Consider the following 16040-nt stretch of genomic DNA (forward strand, 5'->3'; position numbering starts at 1 on the left):
AATGTACATGTAATTAACTGCTCTTGTTGATGTAACTGCTTTTTTACTGTCGATGTACAATGTACATGTAATTAACTGCTCTTGTAGATTTAACTGTTTTTTCACTGTCGATGTACAATGTACATGTAATTAACTGCTGTTGTCGATGTAACTGTTTTTTCACTGTCGGTGTACAATGTACATGTAATTAACTGCTCTTGTTGATGGAACTGTTTTTTCACTATCTATGTACAATGTACATGTAATTAACTGCTCTTGTTGATGGAACTGCAGTGTACATGTAATTAACTGCTCTTGTTGATGTAACTGTTTTTTCACTGTCGGTGTACAATGTACATGTAATTAACTGCTCTTGTTGATGGAACTGCAGTGTACATGTAATTAACTGCTCTTGTCGATGTAACTGCTTTTTCACTGTCGGTGTACAATGTACATGTAATTAACTGCTCTTGTTGATGTAACTGTTTTTTCACTGTCGATGTACAATGTACATGTAATTAACTGCTGTTGTCGATGTAACTGTTTTTTCACTGTCGGTGTACAATGTACATGTAATTAACTGCTGTTGTCGATGTAACTGTTTTTTCACTGTCGGTGTACAATGTACATGTAATTAACTGCTCTTGTCGATGTAACTGCTTTTTCACTGTCGATGTACAATGTACATGTAATTAACTGCTCTTGTAGATTTAACTGTTTTTTCACTGTCGATGTACAATGTACATGTAATTAACTGCTGTTGTCGATGTAACTGTTTTTTCACTGTCGGTGTACAATGTACATGTAATTAACTGCTCTTGTCGATGTAACTGCTTTTTCACTGTCGGTGTACAATGTACATGTAATTAACTGTTCTTGTTGTTGGAACTGCTTTTTCACTGTCGATGTACAATGTACATGTAATTAACTGTTCTTGTTGATGTAACTGCTTTTTCACTGTCGATATACAATGTACATGTAATTAACTGCTCTTGTTGATGGAACTGTTTTTTCACAATGTCAAGTGATTTTCTTCTTCTTCTTCTTCATTAATAAATTCTTAGTAATCATTACTGCCTGGCGTTAATTTATTAATATCAATTGGTTATACAGTTAACATGTCAGCAAGATAAATTCATTGTAGAATTATCTCTCAGAGAAAATTGATTTTTATGTAACCTCTGTGGTTTTTTACTCCTCGTCTTCAACTTGAGGCAGATCGAAGAACACACAGAAGCCACTAAAACCTCCATCATATGTGGTTATGTGGGATAGAAAAAGTACACCCGAGTCCCAGGGTAGAAATTTCAACCACTGAGTGTGAACTTTTTCTATCCCACATGAATGCATAGGGTGGAGTCTTTTTCTCTCATTCTTTCGGTAAATAAACTATTATTTTACACAAACAGACAAAGATGGCTGAAAAAGTAATTTCTTTATTTGACCATATTTGATCATAAATAAACTACACTATCATATTTGCTGTGCCTGTTTCATGTGTTAAATATAATTTAACACTACAAATTAACAAGATAGCTTTTATAATGAAGGTTTTAATAACAAAATATCAACCTAAAACTGTTGTTTGATGGCCTCAGATCACCAACTCGCACTAATGTGGCATCATATATTACCAACGATGACGTATTACTCCCCATGTTATACGCAATGATGTCATATCCTATACAAGACAGATTTATTCTGTACGGGCTGATGTCATGGAATGGGTCTGTTTTGCATAGCTAGGTATGGGAGAAATAAAAATCCATTTTGAGTGACAATTCTACAACTTATAATCATCATTGAAAAACTCACCTTATGTTTGGCAGCACTGGTAATATGGTTTCTTTTCATCTTCCAGTTCTTAATACGAGGCATTCAAACTGGAAGAACAAATTTATAACTAATTTAATATAGCGAGTGCAAACATTTCATTATAAACTAAATAGAATGCAAATACATTAAAGGCATATTATCACAGACCACTGATTTATTTAATGGTCCATTAAAGTATTATCTGAAAATAAATACATTTGATTTGTCCACTAAAAAGTATTTTATTCAACCATCTACAAACAACTACCAGATTTTCCATTTATTATAAATATTTTGTAAAACAAATAATCTAATTATGGCAATGCATGTCCCATAAATCAGAAAAAAATAATGGCGATTTGAATCAAAGAGGTGTGATATGCCTTAATTAAAAATCCTGAATTATCTAAAAATAGCTCTGTGACGGTTTTTGGGTATGAGAGGGGTTTAAGTATATCTACAGGTAGCATTGTGGGTTTCTCTCCCATCAAACCACCTCCCAGCATTGTTTACCAATAAATCCAAGTGGATAGGACAACACACTTGCTGTTTATAATTAAGGATATCTACAGGTAGCGTTGTGGGTTTCTCTCCCATCAAACCACCCCCCAGCATTGTTTACCAATAAATCCAAGTGGATAGGACAACACACTTGCTGTTTATAATTAAGTATATCTACAGGTAGCGTTGTGGGTTTCTCTCCCATCAAACCACCTCCCAGCATTGTTTACCAATAAATCCAAGTGGATAGAACAACACACTTGCTGTTTATAATTAAGTATATCTACAGGTAGCGTTGTGGGTTTCTCTCCCATCAAACCACCTCCCAGCACTGTTTACCAATAAATATAAGTGGATAGGACAACACACTTGCTGTTTATAATTAAGTATATCTACAGGTAGCGTTGTGGGTTTCTCTCCCATGAACCACCTCCCAGCATTGTTTACCAATAAATCCAAGTGGATAGGACAACACACTTGCTGTTTATAATTAAGTATATCTACAGGTAGCGTTGTGGGTTTCTCTCCCATGAACCACCTCCCAGCATTGTTTACCAATAAATCCAAGTGGATAGGACAACACACTTGCTGTTTATAATTAAGTATATCTACAGGTAGCGTTGTGGGTTTCTCTCCCATCAAACCACCTCCCAGCATTGTTTACCAATAAATCCAAGTGGATAGGACAACACACTTGCTGTTTATAATTAAGTATATCTACAGGTAGCGTTGTGGGTTTCTCTCCCATCAAACCACCCCCCAGCATTGTTTACCAATAAATCCAAGTGGATAGGACAACACACTTGCTGTTTATAATTAAGTATATCTACAGGTAGCGTTGTGGGTTTCTCTCCCATCAAACCACCTCCCAGCATTGTTTACCAATAAATCCAAGTGGATAGGACAACACACTTGCTGTTTATAATTAAGTATATCTACAGGTAGCGTTGTGGGTTTCTCTCCCATCAAACCACCTCCCAGCATTGTTTACCAATAAATCCAAGTGGATAGGACAACACACTTGCTGTTTATAATTAAGTATATCTACAGGTAGCGTTGTGGGTTTCTCTCCCATCAAACCACCTCCCAGCATTGTTTACCAATAAATCCAAGTGGATAGGACAACACACTTGCTGTTTATAATTAAGTATATCTACAGGTAGCGTTGTGGGTTTCTCTCCCATCAAACCACCTCCCAGCACTGTTTACCAATAAATCCAAGTGGATAGGACAACACACTTGCTGTTTATAATTAAGTATATCTACAGGTAGCGTTGTGGGTTTCTCTCCCATCAAACCACCTCCCAGCACTGTTTACCAATAAATCCAAGTGGATAGGACAACACACTTGCTGTTTATAATTAAGTATATCTACAGGTAGCGTTGTGGGTTTCTCTCCCATGAACCACCTCCCAGCATTGTTTACCAATAAATCCAAGTGGATAGGACAACACACTTGCTGTTTATAATTAAGTATATCTACAGGTAGCGTTGTGGGTTTCTCTCCCATCAAACCACCTCCCAGCATTGTTTACCAATAAATCCAAGTGGATAGGACAACACACTTGCTGTTTATAATTAAGTATATCTACAGGTAGCGTTGTGGGTTTCTCTCCCATCAAACCACCCCCAGCATTGTTTACCAATAAATCCAAGTGGATAGGACAACACACTTGCTGTTTATAATTAAGTATATCTACAGGTAGCGTTGTGGGTTTCTCTCCCATCAAACCACCTCCCAGCATTGTTTACCAATAAATCCAAGTGGATAGGACAACACACTTGCTGTTTATAATTAAGTATATCTACAGGTAGCGTTGTGGGTTTCTCTCCCATCAAACCACCCCCCAGCATTGTTTACCAATAAATCCAAGTGGATAGGACAACACACTTGCTGTTTATAATTAAGTATATCTACAGGTAGCGTTGTGGGTTTCTCTCCCATCAAACCACCCCCCAGCATTGTTTACCAATAAATCCAAGTGGATAGGACAACACACTTGCTGTTTATAATTAAGTATATCTACAGGTAGCATTGTGGGTTTCTCTCCCATCAAACCACCTCCCAGCACTGTTTACCAATAAATCCAAGTGGATAGGACAACACACTTGCTGTTTATAATTAAGTATATCTACAGGTAGCGTTGTGGGTTTCTCTCCCATGAACCACCTCCCAGCATTGTTTACCAATAAATCCAAGTGGATAGGACAACACACTTGCTGTTTATAATTAAGTATATCTACAGGTAGCGTTGTGGGTTTCTCTCCCATCAAACCACCTCCCAGCATTGTTTACCAATAAATCCAAGTGGATAGGACAACACACTTGCTGTTTATAATTAAGTATATCTACAGGTAGCGTTGTGGGTTTCTCTCCCATCAAACCACCTCCCAGCATTGTTTACCAATAAATCCAAGTGGATAGGACAACACACTTGCTGTTTATAATTAAGTATATCTACAGGTAGCGTTGTGGGTTTCTCTCCCATCAAACCACCTCCCAGCATTGTTTACCAATAAATCCAAGTGGATAGGACAACACACTTGCTGTTTATAATTAAGTATATCTACAGGTAGCGTTGTGGGTTTCTCTCCCATCAAACCACCTCCCAGCATTGTTTACCAATAAATCCAAGTGGATAGGACAACACACTTGCTGTTTATAATTAAGTATATCTACAGGTAGCGTTGTGGGTTTCTCTCCCATCAAACCACCCCCCAGCATTGTTTACCAATAAATCCAAGTGGATAGAACAACACACTTGCTGTTTATAATTAAGTATATCTACAGGTAGCGTTGTGGGTTTCTCTCCCATCAAACCACCTCCCAGCATTGTTTACCAATAAATCCAAGTGGATAGGACAACACACTTGCTGTTTATAATTAAGTATATCTACAGGTAGCGTTGTGGGTTTCTCTCCCATCAAACCACCTCCCAGCATTGTTTACCAATAAATCCAAGTGGATAGGACAACACACTTGCTGTTTATAATTAAGTATATCTACAGGTAGCGTTGTGGGTTTCTCTCCCATCAAACCACCTCCCAGCATTGTTTACCAATAAATCCAAGTGGATAGGACAACACACTTGCTGTTTATAATTAAGTATATCTACAGGTAGCGTTGTGGGTTTCTCTCCCATCAAACCACCTCCCAGCATTGTTTACCAATAAATCCAAGTGGATAGGACAACACACTTGCTGTTTATAATTAAGTATATCTACAGGTAGCGTTGTGGGTTTCTCTCCCATCAAACCACCTCCCAGCATTGTTTACCAATAAATTCAAGTGGATAGGACAACACACTTGCTGTTTATAATTAAGTTACATTTATTGGTTATGATTATTTTTTCATTTCATTTCAACTTATTTTTATGCTTAATATCCAATTAAGGTTCAAGCATGCTATCTTGGGCACACCCCTCAGCTATCTGGGCTGTCTGTCCAGGACAGTGGGTTAGTTGTTAGTGGCTAGTGAGAGAGAAGAGGGTGCAGTTGTCTTACCCCTATCCTTTGAGTTGTTAAAACTCGCTCTGGGTGGGAGCCGGTATCAAGCTGTGAACCCTGTACCTACCAGCTTTATGTTCGATGGCTTAACCACGACACCATCAATGCTGGTAATGATTATTATTTCTACAGCATAATTATAAAGTAACTTGTAGACTAGTATAAAAACAGTCTACGGAGAACTACAAATAAACTACTGTACAGGGCTCACGCGAGTAGGTGAAGTGAGCACATACTTCGTATGCCCAGCTTGAGCAGGTGAAGTGAGCACACACTTCGTATGCCCAGCTCGAGCAGGTGAAGTGAGCACACACTTCGTATGCCCAGCTCGAGCAGGTGAAGTGAGCACACACTTCGTATGCCCAGCTCGAGCAGGTGAAGTGAGAACACACTTCGTATGCCCAGCTCGAGCAGGTGAAGTGAGCACACACTTCGTATGCCCAGCTCGAGCAGGTGAAGTGAGCACACACTTCGTATGCCCAGCTTGACTTCGCCGTGCCAGTCATTACAAGGTGAAATCGATGTCACCTATTCATAGATAATAATTAATTGTTATGTGTCTGAGAGTTCGAAGCGACACTGGCACCACAAAATCATGTGACAGGCTTATACAGCACCCAATGTCTGGCACTAAAAGTTGGCCTACATATGCTTCTGACTTGAAGCATTTAACTTTAATTCTATTTTCAGGCGTGTCTGCTGGAAATTGTACACGGGTGGGGATCTAGACTATGGCAAACAAATGTTTTATATAGAGGCTGGGTCATGCTTCAACCAAAAATATATTTTTAAAAAAAATCAATGTAAAAAAAAGGGAATAATTAACTAGTTTCACACAGACTTTTTCATAATGAATAAATATAACATCCAAACAAAGATGTAAATTTTTTTAAATAACACAGGCAAATGTGTCCTAATGGCCACCTGTAATCAGCTGACTCCTGCAGTAAGTGGCCACTTTTCCCTACCAAAAGATGTTTTAATGTAAATGCACTTGTAATAATTAAGCAGTCACGTCTAACACACCTAGCGGCCACCTAAACTGGATCCCAAGTCACTAACCTGCCTGTGTTAGCAGTCTCTGTAAATTAAAAATGTTAAATTATACAGCGACAAGGTGCAGCAAATAAGCAATCTTCACTGTGTATCAATTAAGAAATTGTGACCGTGGAATGCATTTAATAGGCTCTGGGTAATCTAAGCTTGACCTTGGTGGATTAATCCATTATAGGACAATACTCTGTATGGAGTAGTAACTAAATGAAAAGAGAAGACAAACTTGTGAGAGAATGAATTACAAAGAGTTAAATTAGTGCTGTTCTGTTACATTTCAGTATTTCTGAAGAAGGCAACATGTGGAAATGTGATTTTTAGAAAACTCAGGAGCACTTCCATCAATTAGCAGTACTAACTGTAAAAAAGAAAAGAAATTAGTTTACAAGCAGCGACTTGTCTTAAGCGGTGGTTTTTGACTATATATACCCACACGTGTCACCATTTACTACAGGTTTGGCTGTATTGGGTTAATATAACTCTTTTAATGTTTGGTTTTTTAGATTAAAAAGTCAAGTCTCCCTCCAGTTAAAAACTTCGCACTCTGAAAAAGTGAGAGAGAGAAGTGACTTCGCTCTATGATTTTGACCGTGCGCGAGGGCTGACTGTAGGCCTGTCAATGATAATTATTAATTTCCTCAGGTCTCGCCGTGACAACGTTTCGTTTTCTTAAATAAATTCAATGTTTACATTTATCGGAATTAATTTTTGGCTCCGTCGGTATGATCAGCTGTTCTTGTTTTCTTTTTTTAACAGTCAACCCAAATTTATCCTTCCTGCACTTCTTATAGGAGGACTGCCACTCTCCCAAGATTAGCTTGATAGCATGATGCTTGTTCACTGAACTGGCTGATACTATGTTTAAAATCAGTATAAGGCACACCAACCCTGGCATGAGGCAAATCCAAAGCAGACGTGGCAGCTGAATCTGCCTTTTTATTACCCCTGATGCCAACATGGCTGGGCACCCAACAAAATACAATATCTTTATTTACAATGGATAAAAAGACACACTTTCGTATCACCATCCCAATTAATGGATGGTCCAGCTTCATATTGCGTAAAGCTTGGAGACACGAAAGCGAGTCGGTAAAAATAATAAATTTGGATGCAATCGAATCCTTGATTTCTTGCAAGGCTTTAATGATTGCCCAAACTTCAGCACTAAAGGTTGATACCGAGTCAGGCAGTCTCATGGAATGTATTGTGTTTGATAGAAAAACTGTAGCACATGCCACAGAATTCCCATCCCGTGATCCGTCTGTATAAACAGGAATGTAATCACAGTACTTGTCTTGAATTGCCATGAAAAATTGCTTATACACAACAGCATCTGTACGATCTTTCTTCAGATGCACAAGATCAAACACAATTTTAGGTGGTGTAATACACCAAGGTCGTAAAAAAAAATATTAAGGAGTTTCTAAAGTGTCAGTTAAATCAATGTTGGAAATCGACAAAAAAATGCTGTATGCGAAGACCAAATGTACGAATAGCATTTGGCCTAGCTTGCATCAAACAACTTCATATATTTGTTATCAAACACTGCATCATGTATACAATATAGGATGTTTCGGTAAAGATTTAATCTTGGTAGAATACTGCAGAGAATGTTTTGCATGTGTAGCACCCAACATAATGATGACACATTAGTTCTACTTCTGAAAATAAAATTTAAATAAAAACAATTTAATATTTTCAGTACCTGATAATTAATGGGTCATCATTATGTGAAAACAAAAGTAACACTCTAATTTCAACATGTTAGTAAGAACGAAAAAATTCCGATTTGATATCTACTAAAATTTCTGGTGGTGCATGTATATATCCTGTGTTCGACCACAATTTTGGAAGTTGAACTACATGTATGTCTACATTTGTTTAAGAAAGGGGTCTTTTGTAATGACATAATGAAGACAAGCACATGGAAACGTATGGAAATCTGTAACTATAATTGAATAATTTTGAAGTCAGAAATAAACATATTCCTTAATTAGGCTTTACATCATAACTGAATAAGCACCTGTAATATGACACATCTCTGTCAGAACCACTAACGGTCTGCATGCCACCCAGCTTCTGTTATTGGGCTACAAAATGACGTTATCAGCTGGTAACGTTGTAATAGTTTTTCCTACTAAAAATCAGACAGTGTTTTGATGTCTGTTGTGTGATTCTGATTTATAAATTGGATTACAGATCCAAAATATTTCAGTGACTTCGACTTCTCACTGCTGTTAATAAGTTGGGCAAAACTAATTTCAGCCTCTGAAAAAAATCCCTACTTAAGAATATTGTTAACTATATATAGTTGATATACCAGTCATGGTGCACTGGCTGGAACGAGAAATAGCCCAATGCATGGGCCCATCAACGGAGATCGATTGTAAACCAACCGCGCATCAAGCGAGCGCTTCACCACTGGGCTACGTCCCACCCCTATATAGTGTTAGAGATGAAACCCGCTACATTTTTCCATTAGTAACAAGGACCAGATCTTTTATATGCACCATCGCACAGACATGATAGCACATACCACAGCCTTTGATATACAAGTTGTGGTGCACTGGCTATAGAAGAAGAAATAGCCCAATATATATAAGCCCACCATCCCACCCTTATCAAAATTAATGTATGATGTTCTTACCAAGAGGTGTGTAAGAAAAAGGTACTCTGCCATTGATGCATACATATCATCCTAAAAAAACTTCTACATAATTAATGTTTCATTGAGAAAAATATTTAATATATACACGAAAATGTTACAGAACTTTAAAAAGGTGAAACAAAGAATACTTTTAGTAAGTTTCATAACACGTGTACTTTCAGAAGCAAAAATACCAAGGTACAAAAAATGCATTCTTCCAAAAAATAAGTGTATATAGTGTCGCTACAAATAAACCTTTTTATACACTTCCCTTGCCAGTAAACGTGTTTTTATTGTTTAAAAACTAGGTGATCAACAGTCCCACAGAATTAACCTTCCCTTGTCCACAGGTAGATTTAACAATGGACTGAGTTTGCCACATGTGTTCATATAGTGTGATAACCTACAAAACAAAGATTAAAGAGATTGTCTTCACTACACATTATATATGTATAGCTCAACCAGCATGGAGTTAAAGCCATGCATATTTTACCTGTATGATAAGACATCTACTACATGAGGAAACACCAGATATCACCTGTACACAATACAGCAATGGACATGTAGGGAAACCTCTACTATAATGCTGTAGTTGTGCTTAAAATTAAACTAACAAACCTTCATGTAAATAAATGTGCACAGCTAGTGTGTCTTGCACCCAAAACAAGTTTGTGTTGCCAGTTCAAGCATTCAGTCACATGGTGTGCTCATCTCCCTCAACAATCTATTTTTAGCTAAGGGGCAAGTCCATAGATATGCTAATATAATGTAAAGAATGAGTAGCTATGGTTACTGGTTTTCAATTGGATGAAAAAGAAAATTTAGCCAACTTGGTCTTTTAATCTTTAGTGAGTTGAATATAAAATGTGAACATAGCCCAGTGGTTAAGTGCTCGCTTGATGTGCGATAGTTTTTGGGATTGATCCCTGTCAGTGGGCCCATTAGGCTATATTTCTCAGACACTATGTTAAAATTATCAATGTTTGACATCCAATAGCCAATTATTAATAAATCAATGTGCTCTAGTGGTGTCGATAAATAAAACAAACTTTTTTCTTCCTTCTGAGGTTGATTAACATGGATCAAACATTTTCAGTTACCATTAAAAATAAATATTACGGATTAATTGTTGTGATAGCTATAACCAAGCCTGTAAATAAGTGGCCGGTCACAGATGTTGTCCGGTACAAGCGTGTCATTGGTCAAGCTTTGACAGTGGCCGGTCACAGATGTTGTCCGGTACAAACGTGTCATTGGTCAAGCTTTGACAGTGGCCGGTCACAGATGTTGTCCGGTACAAACGTGTCATTGGTCAAGCTTTGACAGTGGCCGGTCACAGATGTTGTCCGGTACAAGCGTGTCATTGGTCAAGCTTTGACAGTGGCCGGTCACAGATGTTGTCCGGTACAAACGTGTCATTGGTCAAGCTTTGACAGTGGCCGGTCACAGATGTTGTCCGGTACAAGCGTGTCATTGGTCAAGCTTTGACAGTGGCCGGTCACAGATGTTGTCCGGTACAAACGTGTCATTGGTCAAGCTTTGACAGTGGCCGGTCACAGATGTTGTCAGGTACAAACGTGTCATTGGTCAAGCTTTGACAGTGGCCGGTCACAGATGTTGTCCGGTACAAACGTGTCATTGGTCAAGCTTTGACAGTGGCCGGTCACAGATGTTGTCCGGTACAAACGTGTCATTGGTCAAGCTTTGACAGTGGCCTGTCACAGATGTTGTCCGGTACAAACGTGTCATTGGTCAAGCTTTGACAGTCACAAACTTAAAGGCACGGACCCTAGTTTCAGCCCGTGAAGATGGACACTAAGTTTAGTTAATCTACAAAAGTACAACACACATTTGGATAAGGTTATAACAGAGAGAAGCTAACGTCTGTGATGTTTAAACGGGGAAATACTGTCTAAAATAATTATAGCTTGTCTCGATAACCATTATTTCTGAGACGAACGTGCTTTTTTAGAAACTTGGGTCTGTCACTTTAATATTAGCGGTCATTTTGTCCGACACAAAATGAAGTATTTCTGTGTCAAGTACTGTACGTAGTTCAAAATGAACGTAGAAAGATATTCACTTGATGTGCGCCTTGCACTAGTGTTGAAGCAGTTCGATTTAATACGTACATTTTAAAATGCATATATATAAAAATGTTTTTTTTTTACCATATATCTAGCAGTATGCACATGTGTGACGGAGACAGCCGTCTGCACATTAACTTTTGACCGGGGTCTGAAACAAATAGAGTAGCACAAGTTTTAATGATCGAAAGCCCATGGAGTAATTAACCCAAGAAGGTTCCCCCATATTAGTTAGATGGTATCTGTATTGTTGATAGTTTTAGAGAATTAGTGTGGCCATTATTTCGCCACTTGTCCATAAATGACAGGATTGCCAATGATGGGACCCATGCTGCCAAAAACCGAAACGGAGGCTATAAGCTGGGAGTTCTTTCTGTATAGGGACTTGGGTGACAACCACGTACAAGGAGGTGGTGGAAACGCTGTCAATTGGGTGATCTATATTAGTCCAACTGACATAGATACCTATATTTTCCTGCTCTGTGGTAACTGAAAGGTATTTTGTTGTGTCATTCAAGTATTATAATTATGTGTATTCTTGTTTTGCTTAGTGTTACTGTACAAATGGGGTAGTTCAGCAGTGTGATCCAATTGGTTTATAGTGATCAAGAGCACATGGATATGTTATTTGGGTGTCCCTAATAACATATATGGAATAACTTTAGAATTAAAAACTATCCAAGGGTGTAATTGTGCATTTCCACACGGATATTCTGTATGTGACTTAAATTATACACTGTGGCAGTTTTAATGATTTAAAAATATGGAGTCCTTTAAAATAAATTTCATCAAAGTCATAAAGGTAGAAGCTATGCTTTCCTAAATAAACAATTTAAATTTCAAAAATAAAGTTTCTTAAGAAAAGACAGCTAAAGTATTCTTGCGTAACACCAATGACAAAACAAATAACAACAATGACAATGTGTAACACCACTGACATTCAAGACTGTATCCTGGAAATACTATTATTCTTGAGAGTACCACTGCACTACTTGTTAGCAAAATTATGTAATCAATATTTCCTTAAATGTTTTTTTTTCAGGTTTTTTCTTCTTTAGCCTACAACTATTAAAGGCCTATTAGAATAATTGTGTATTTCTGTATTGATCAGACAGTTTGAAAAATATACTAAATTAAGATACAGAATTTTAATTTTGTTTAAATATTAAATTAAAGATTTATTCATTCATTAATTTATGTAGTTATTTTCGTGTTTATATTAAGGCTTAAAATCTATTTTACTGTATACTTGTATTCCCAGTAACGAGTAAAATGTTGTACTCCTACTTTTGCTTTTACGCAAGCACTGCAAAACTCTATGTTAAATGTTCCAAATATTTTCAGAAAACGAGGACGCCTTATATAAATACATGATCTGTCATTCTAATGTTTTTGGTACATACACTATACAGCAAATCAAACAAATTATGTCACTATTCAAGAAATAAATCATAAGAACTGCGTCATTATTCAAAAGAGTTAACAATTTCCTTTTAACTAAAAAGCTATTTTAATGTAGGATATTCAATATTTTTAAAATAAAATTTAAATAGCCTTTATTGGAAATGAAAACATATATAATGTAATTTTCCAATATTTGACTATATATAACTTTGTAATACATTTTCGGTATGATTTTAACTTTTCTTTATGATAAAGTTAACCTCTTAAACAGGAAAGGTTAGTATAGTTTCTAACTGCGTTTAGCATTTGGAAAAATAACATTTTCGCGCATGTTTTCAATTTTTAAAAATAACTACATGATAAAATATATATTTCTGAACTATGCACAATGGATGAACACTTTGTTTAATTTTTATTTTAAAAGGAAAAAATCAGTTTGTGCAGCATTCCAGTCCGGTCCGCGTTTTACCAACAGTTCCATAGAGAACGCCTTTTTTCATACTATGAAATTTACTACATATGCTATTTATTTCTGAGCCGATTGTTTTATAAATTGGACACAAAAACAGTATTTATTTTTTATTTCCAAAACACTTTTACTTGTCTTCTTATGTGAAACCAAACTGAAATTATTAACAAAAAACCCAACAAAAAACACTTAAATTGTAGAAGGATGGGACGGACTATAGTAGCCTAAGCTTAATGGTTTTAGGGGTTTGTAAAGTTTTGTATTTAGATACTTACTTGTCTGAAGAAAACCCTCACAAATAAACAGAGGACAACAAATCGGATGTTAATTGTCTGAAGAAAACCCTCACAAATAAGCAGACGACAACAAATCGGATGTTAATTGTCTGAAGAAAACCCTCACAAATAAGCAGACGACAACAAATCGGATGTTAATTGTCTGAAGAAAACCCTCACAAATAAGCAGACGACAACAAATCGGATGTTAATTGTCTGAAGAAAACCCTCACAAATAAGCAGACGACAACAAATCGGATGTTAATTGTCTGAAGAAAACCCTCACAAATAAGCAGACGACAACAAATCGGATGTTAATTGTCTGAAGAAAACCCTCACAAATAAGCAGACGACAACAAATCGGATGTTAATTGCGCAAACCAAGCATAATGCAGTTAGGGATGTTGAAGATATACATGTACTCTTTACATTGTAGCAAAACATTTATTTTACCCAAAGTGCCATTATGCAACTATGATGCTGTACAAGTCCCTTTAATTTTCAAATCATCTTCAAAAATATGCAAAGCAAGGAAAACGGCATCTTATGCAAACTCATTTTCATTGGTATTACTAATCATAATGATCATTGGTGTTACTCAGTACCTGGTAACACCAATGACAGGTAACACCAATGACAAATAAGTGCATAATTAATTCATGCTCTCTAAATAAACAGTTGAGAAAACTGAAAAAGTGCATGTTGTAGCAGACATACGATATCTACAATAACATACAAAAAGTTTCTTAAAATTATTAACCATTACATAAATACAATTGTAACACCAATGACAGTGAATAAACCTACTTTTATATTTTGACAACACATTCATGACATTTAAAGAAAACTATTCACAACTGTTCGTATGTCTGATGCTTTTGACAAATATGTTCTACTGGTGGAATGTTTCATCCAGAGAGCATTTAGTTTCTTTTGTTTTCTTGTAAGTATATACAGTAACACCAATGACATAAAACTCCAGGGACAAGCTTATATTGCCCACCATCTTTTGAATACAGAAAATATTTACAAGATTCCTTCTTTAGTGAGTAAGTCAGCCATCAGTATGTATTACATTACAGGTATTCAGTGTTATGTCTTCTGTTATATATTTTAACAGTGCGTATTATGTATAGTGTTGTGCTTGGGACAGCTAACACCAATGACATTTTACACTAATCTCACATAAAGTCTCTATCAAAGCTGATTACCAGAGAGAAAAAAATGCTATGACAGGATGATATTATTAATAAGGTATCGTTAGACAACAAATATTACATCCATTGCGGGTTTCTGATTCTGTTGCCAGGGAAACTGAGTGGTGGGAGCAGTTGCCGGTAACGGCGTTAGAAGCTCCGTGACGTTTTTATGGAACTGTTGCTATAACGCCTTAAATTTGTGTTTGCCCAGAAATGGTGTTTCCCATGTCTATTAATAGACCCGAGCAAGCCCGATGATCTGCCCCAAGTTTAGCCAGCAAACGTTTCACTAATGTTCAACAACTATTTGATTGGTTCCTTAAGTGGTCATTCAGTTTACTGTGTAGCATAAAAATCAGTTTAGCGAACATGATCCAGACACACACACACAGACATATACACACACACACAGACACACACACAGACACACACAGACACACACACACACATATATACACACACACACACACACACACACACACATACACACACAGAAACACACACACACACAGAAACACACCCTCACACGCACACGCACACACACACACACACACATACACAGAAACACAGACACACACATACACATACACCTTCACTAAGGGGTAAAGACTGGCCAAGTACAACATAATATAAACTGATGCCAAGTGTGTTCTGTATTGCGATTGGTTAATTACATTCTTTTCCTGGGATCAAATGAAAATAACACCTGGAAAGCTAATGATGTCACTGGAAAGTGACATCATTAGCAATTGGCATAGGCCAAGTTGACAGTTCAAAGGTCTACAGTTAGATTGTATCCAGGTATTTTTTTTCTCAAGAAATATTAAATATACAGTTAGTTCCATAGAAAGACAATTCAGTTTACAATGGACATAACTATATGGAGGTTGTTTTTTTTAGATTTGCTTGCGTTATTGTCTATTTGATGCTCGCAAATGTTTAATTTTTAAACTCAGGCTAACATCTTCGGTCAAAAATGACATATACGGGATTAAATAGACAATGACACCCGCAAATCTAAAAATTACATATGTTTATTTCCTAAGATTCGAGTTGTTTCTGTCCAGTATTCCACCAACATATGGATGGGAGGTGGGGTAGGG

At 36.8% G+C, this 16040-nt stretch overlaps 1 protein-coding gene across 2 annotated transcripts in view; it reads right to left on the reverse strand.

The window, feature by feature from the left end:
- Positions 1 to 16040, reverse strand: part of LOC121376912 (protein kinase C-binding protein 1-like) — a 113706-nt gene that overhangs the window by 93201 nt on the left and 4465 nt on the right. For both annotated transcript variants that reach the window (XM_041504703.1, XM_041504702.1), the window contains exon 3: positions 1795 to 1862. In XM_041504703.1, coding sequence (XP_041360637.1) covers positions 1795 to 1857 — 63 coding nt within the window. In that variant the 5' untranslated portion in view covers positions 1858 to 1862. The remainder of the gene's footprint in view (positions 1 to 1794; positions 1863 to 16040) is intronic.

This window comes from Gigantopelta aegis, chromosome 7 (genome assembly GCF_016097555.1).
Source record: "Gigantopelta aegis isolate Gae_Host chromosome 7, Gae_host_genome, whole genome shotgun sequence".
Taxonomy (NCBI): domain Eukaryota; kingdom Metazoa; phylum Mollusca; class Gastropoda; order Neomphalida; family Peltospiridae; genus Gigantopelta; species Gigantopelta aegis.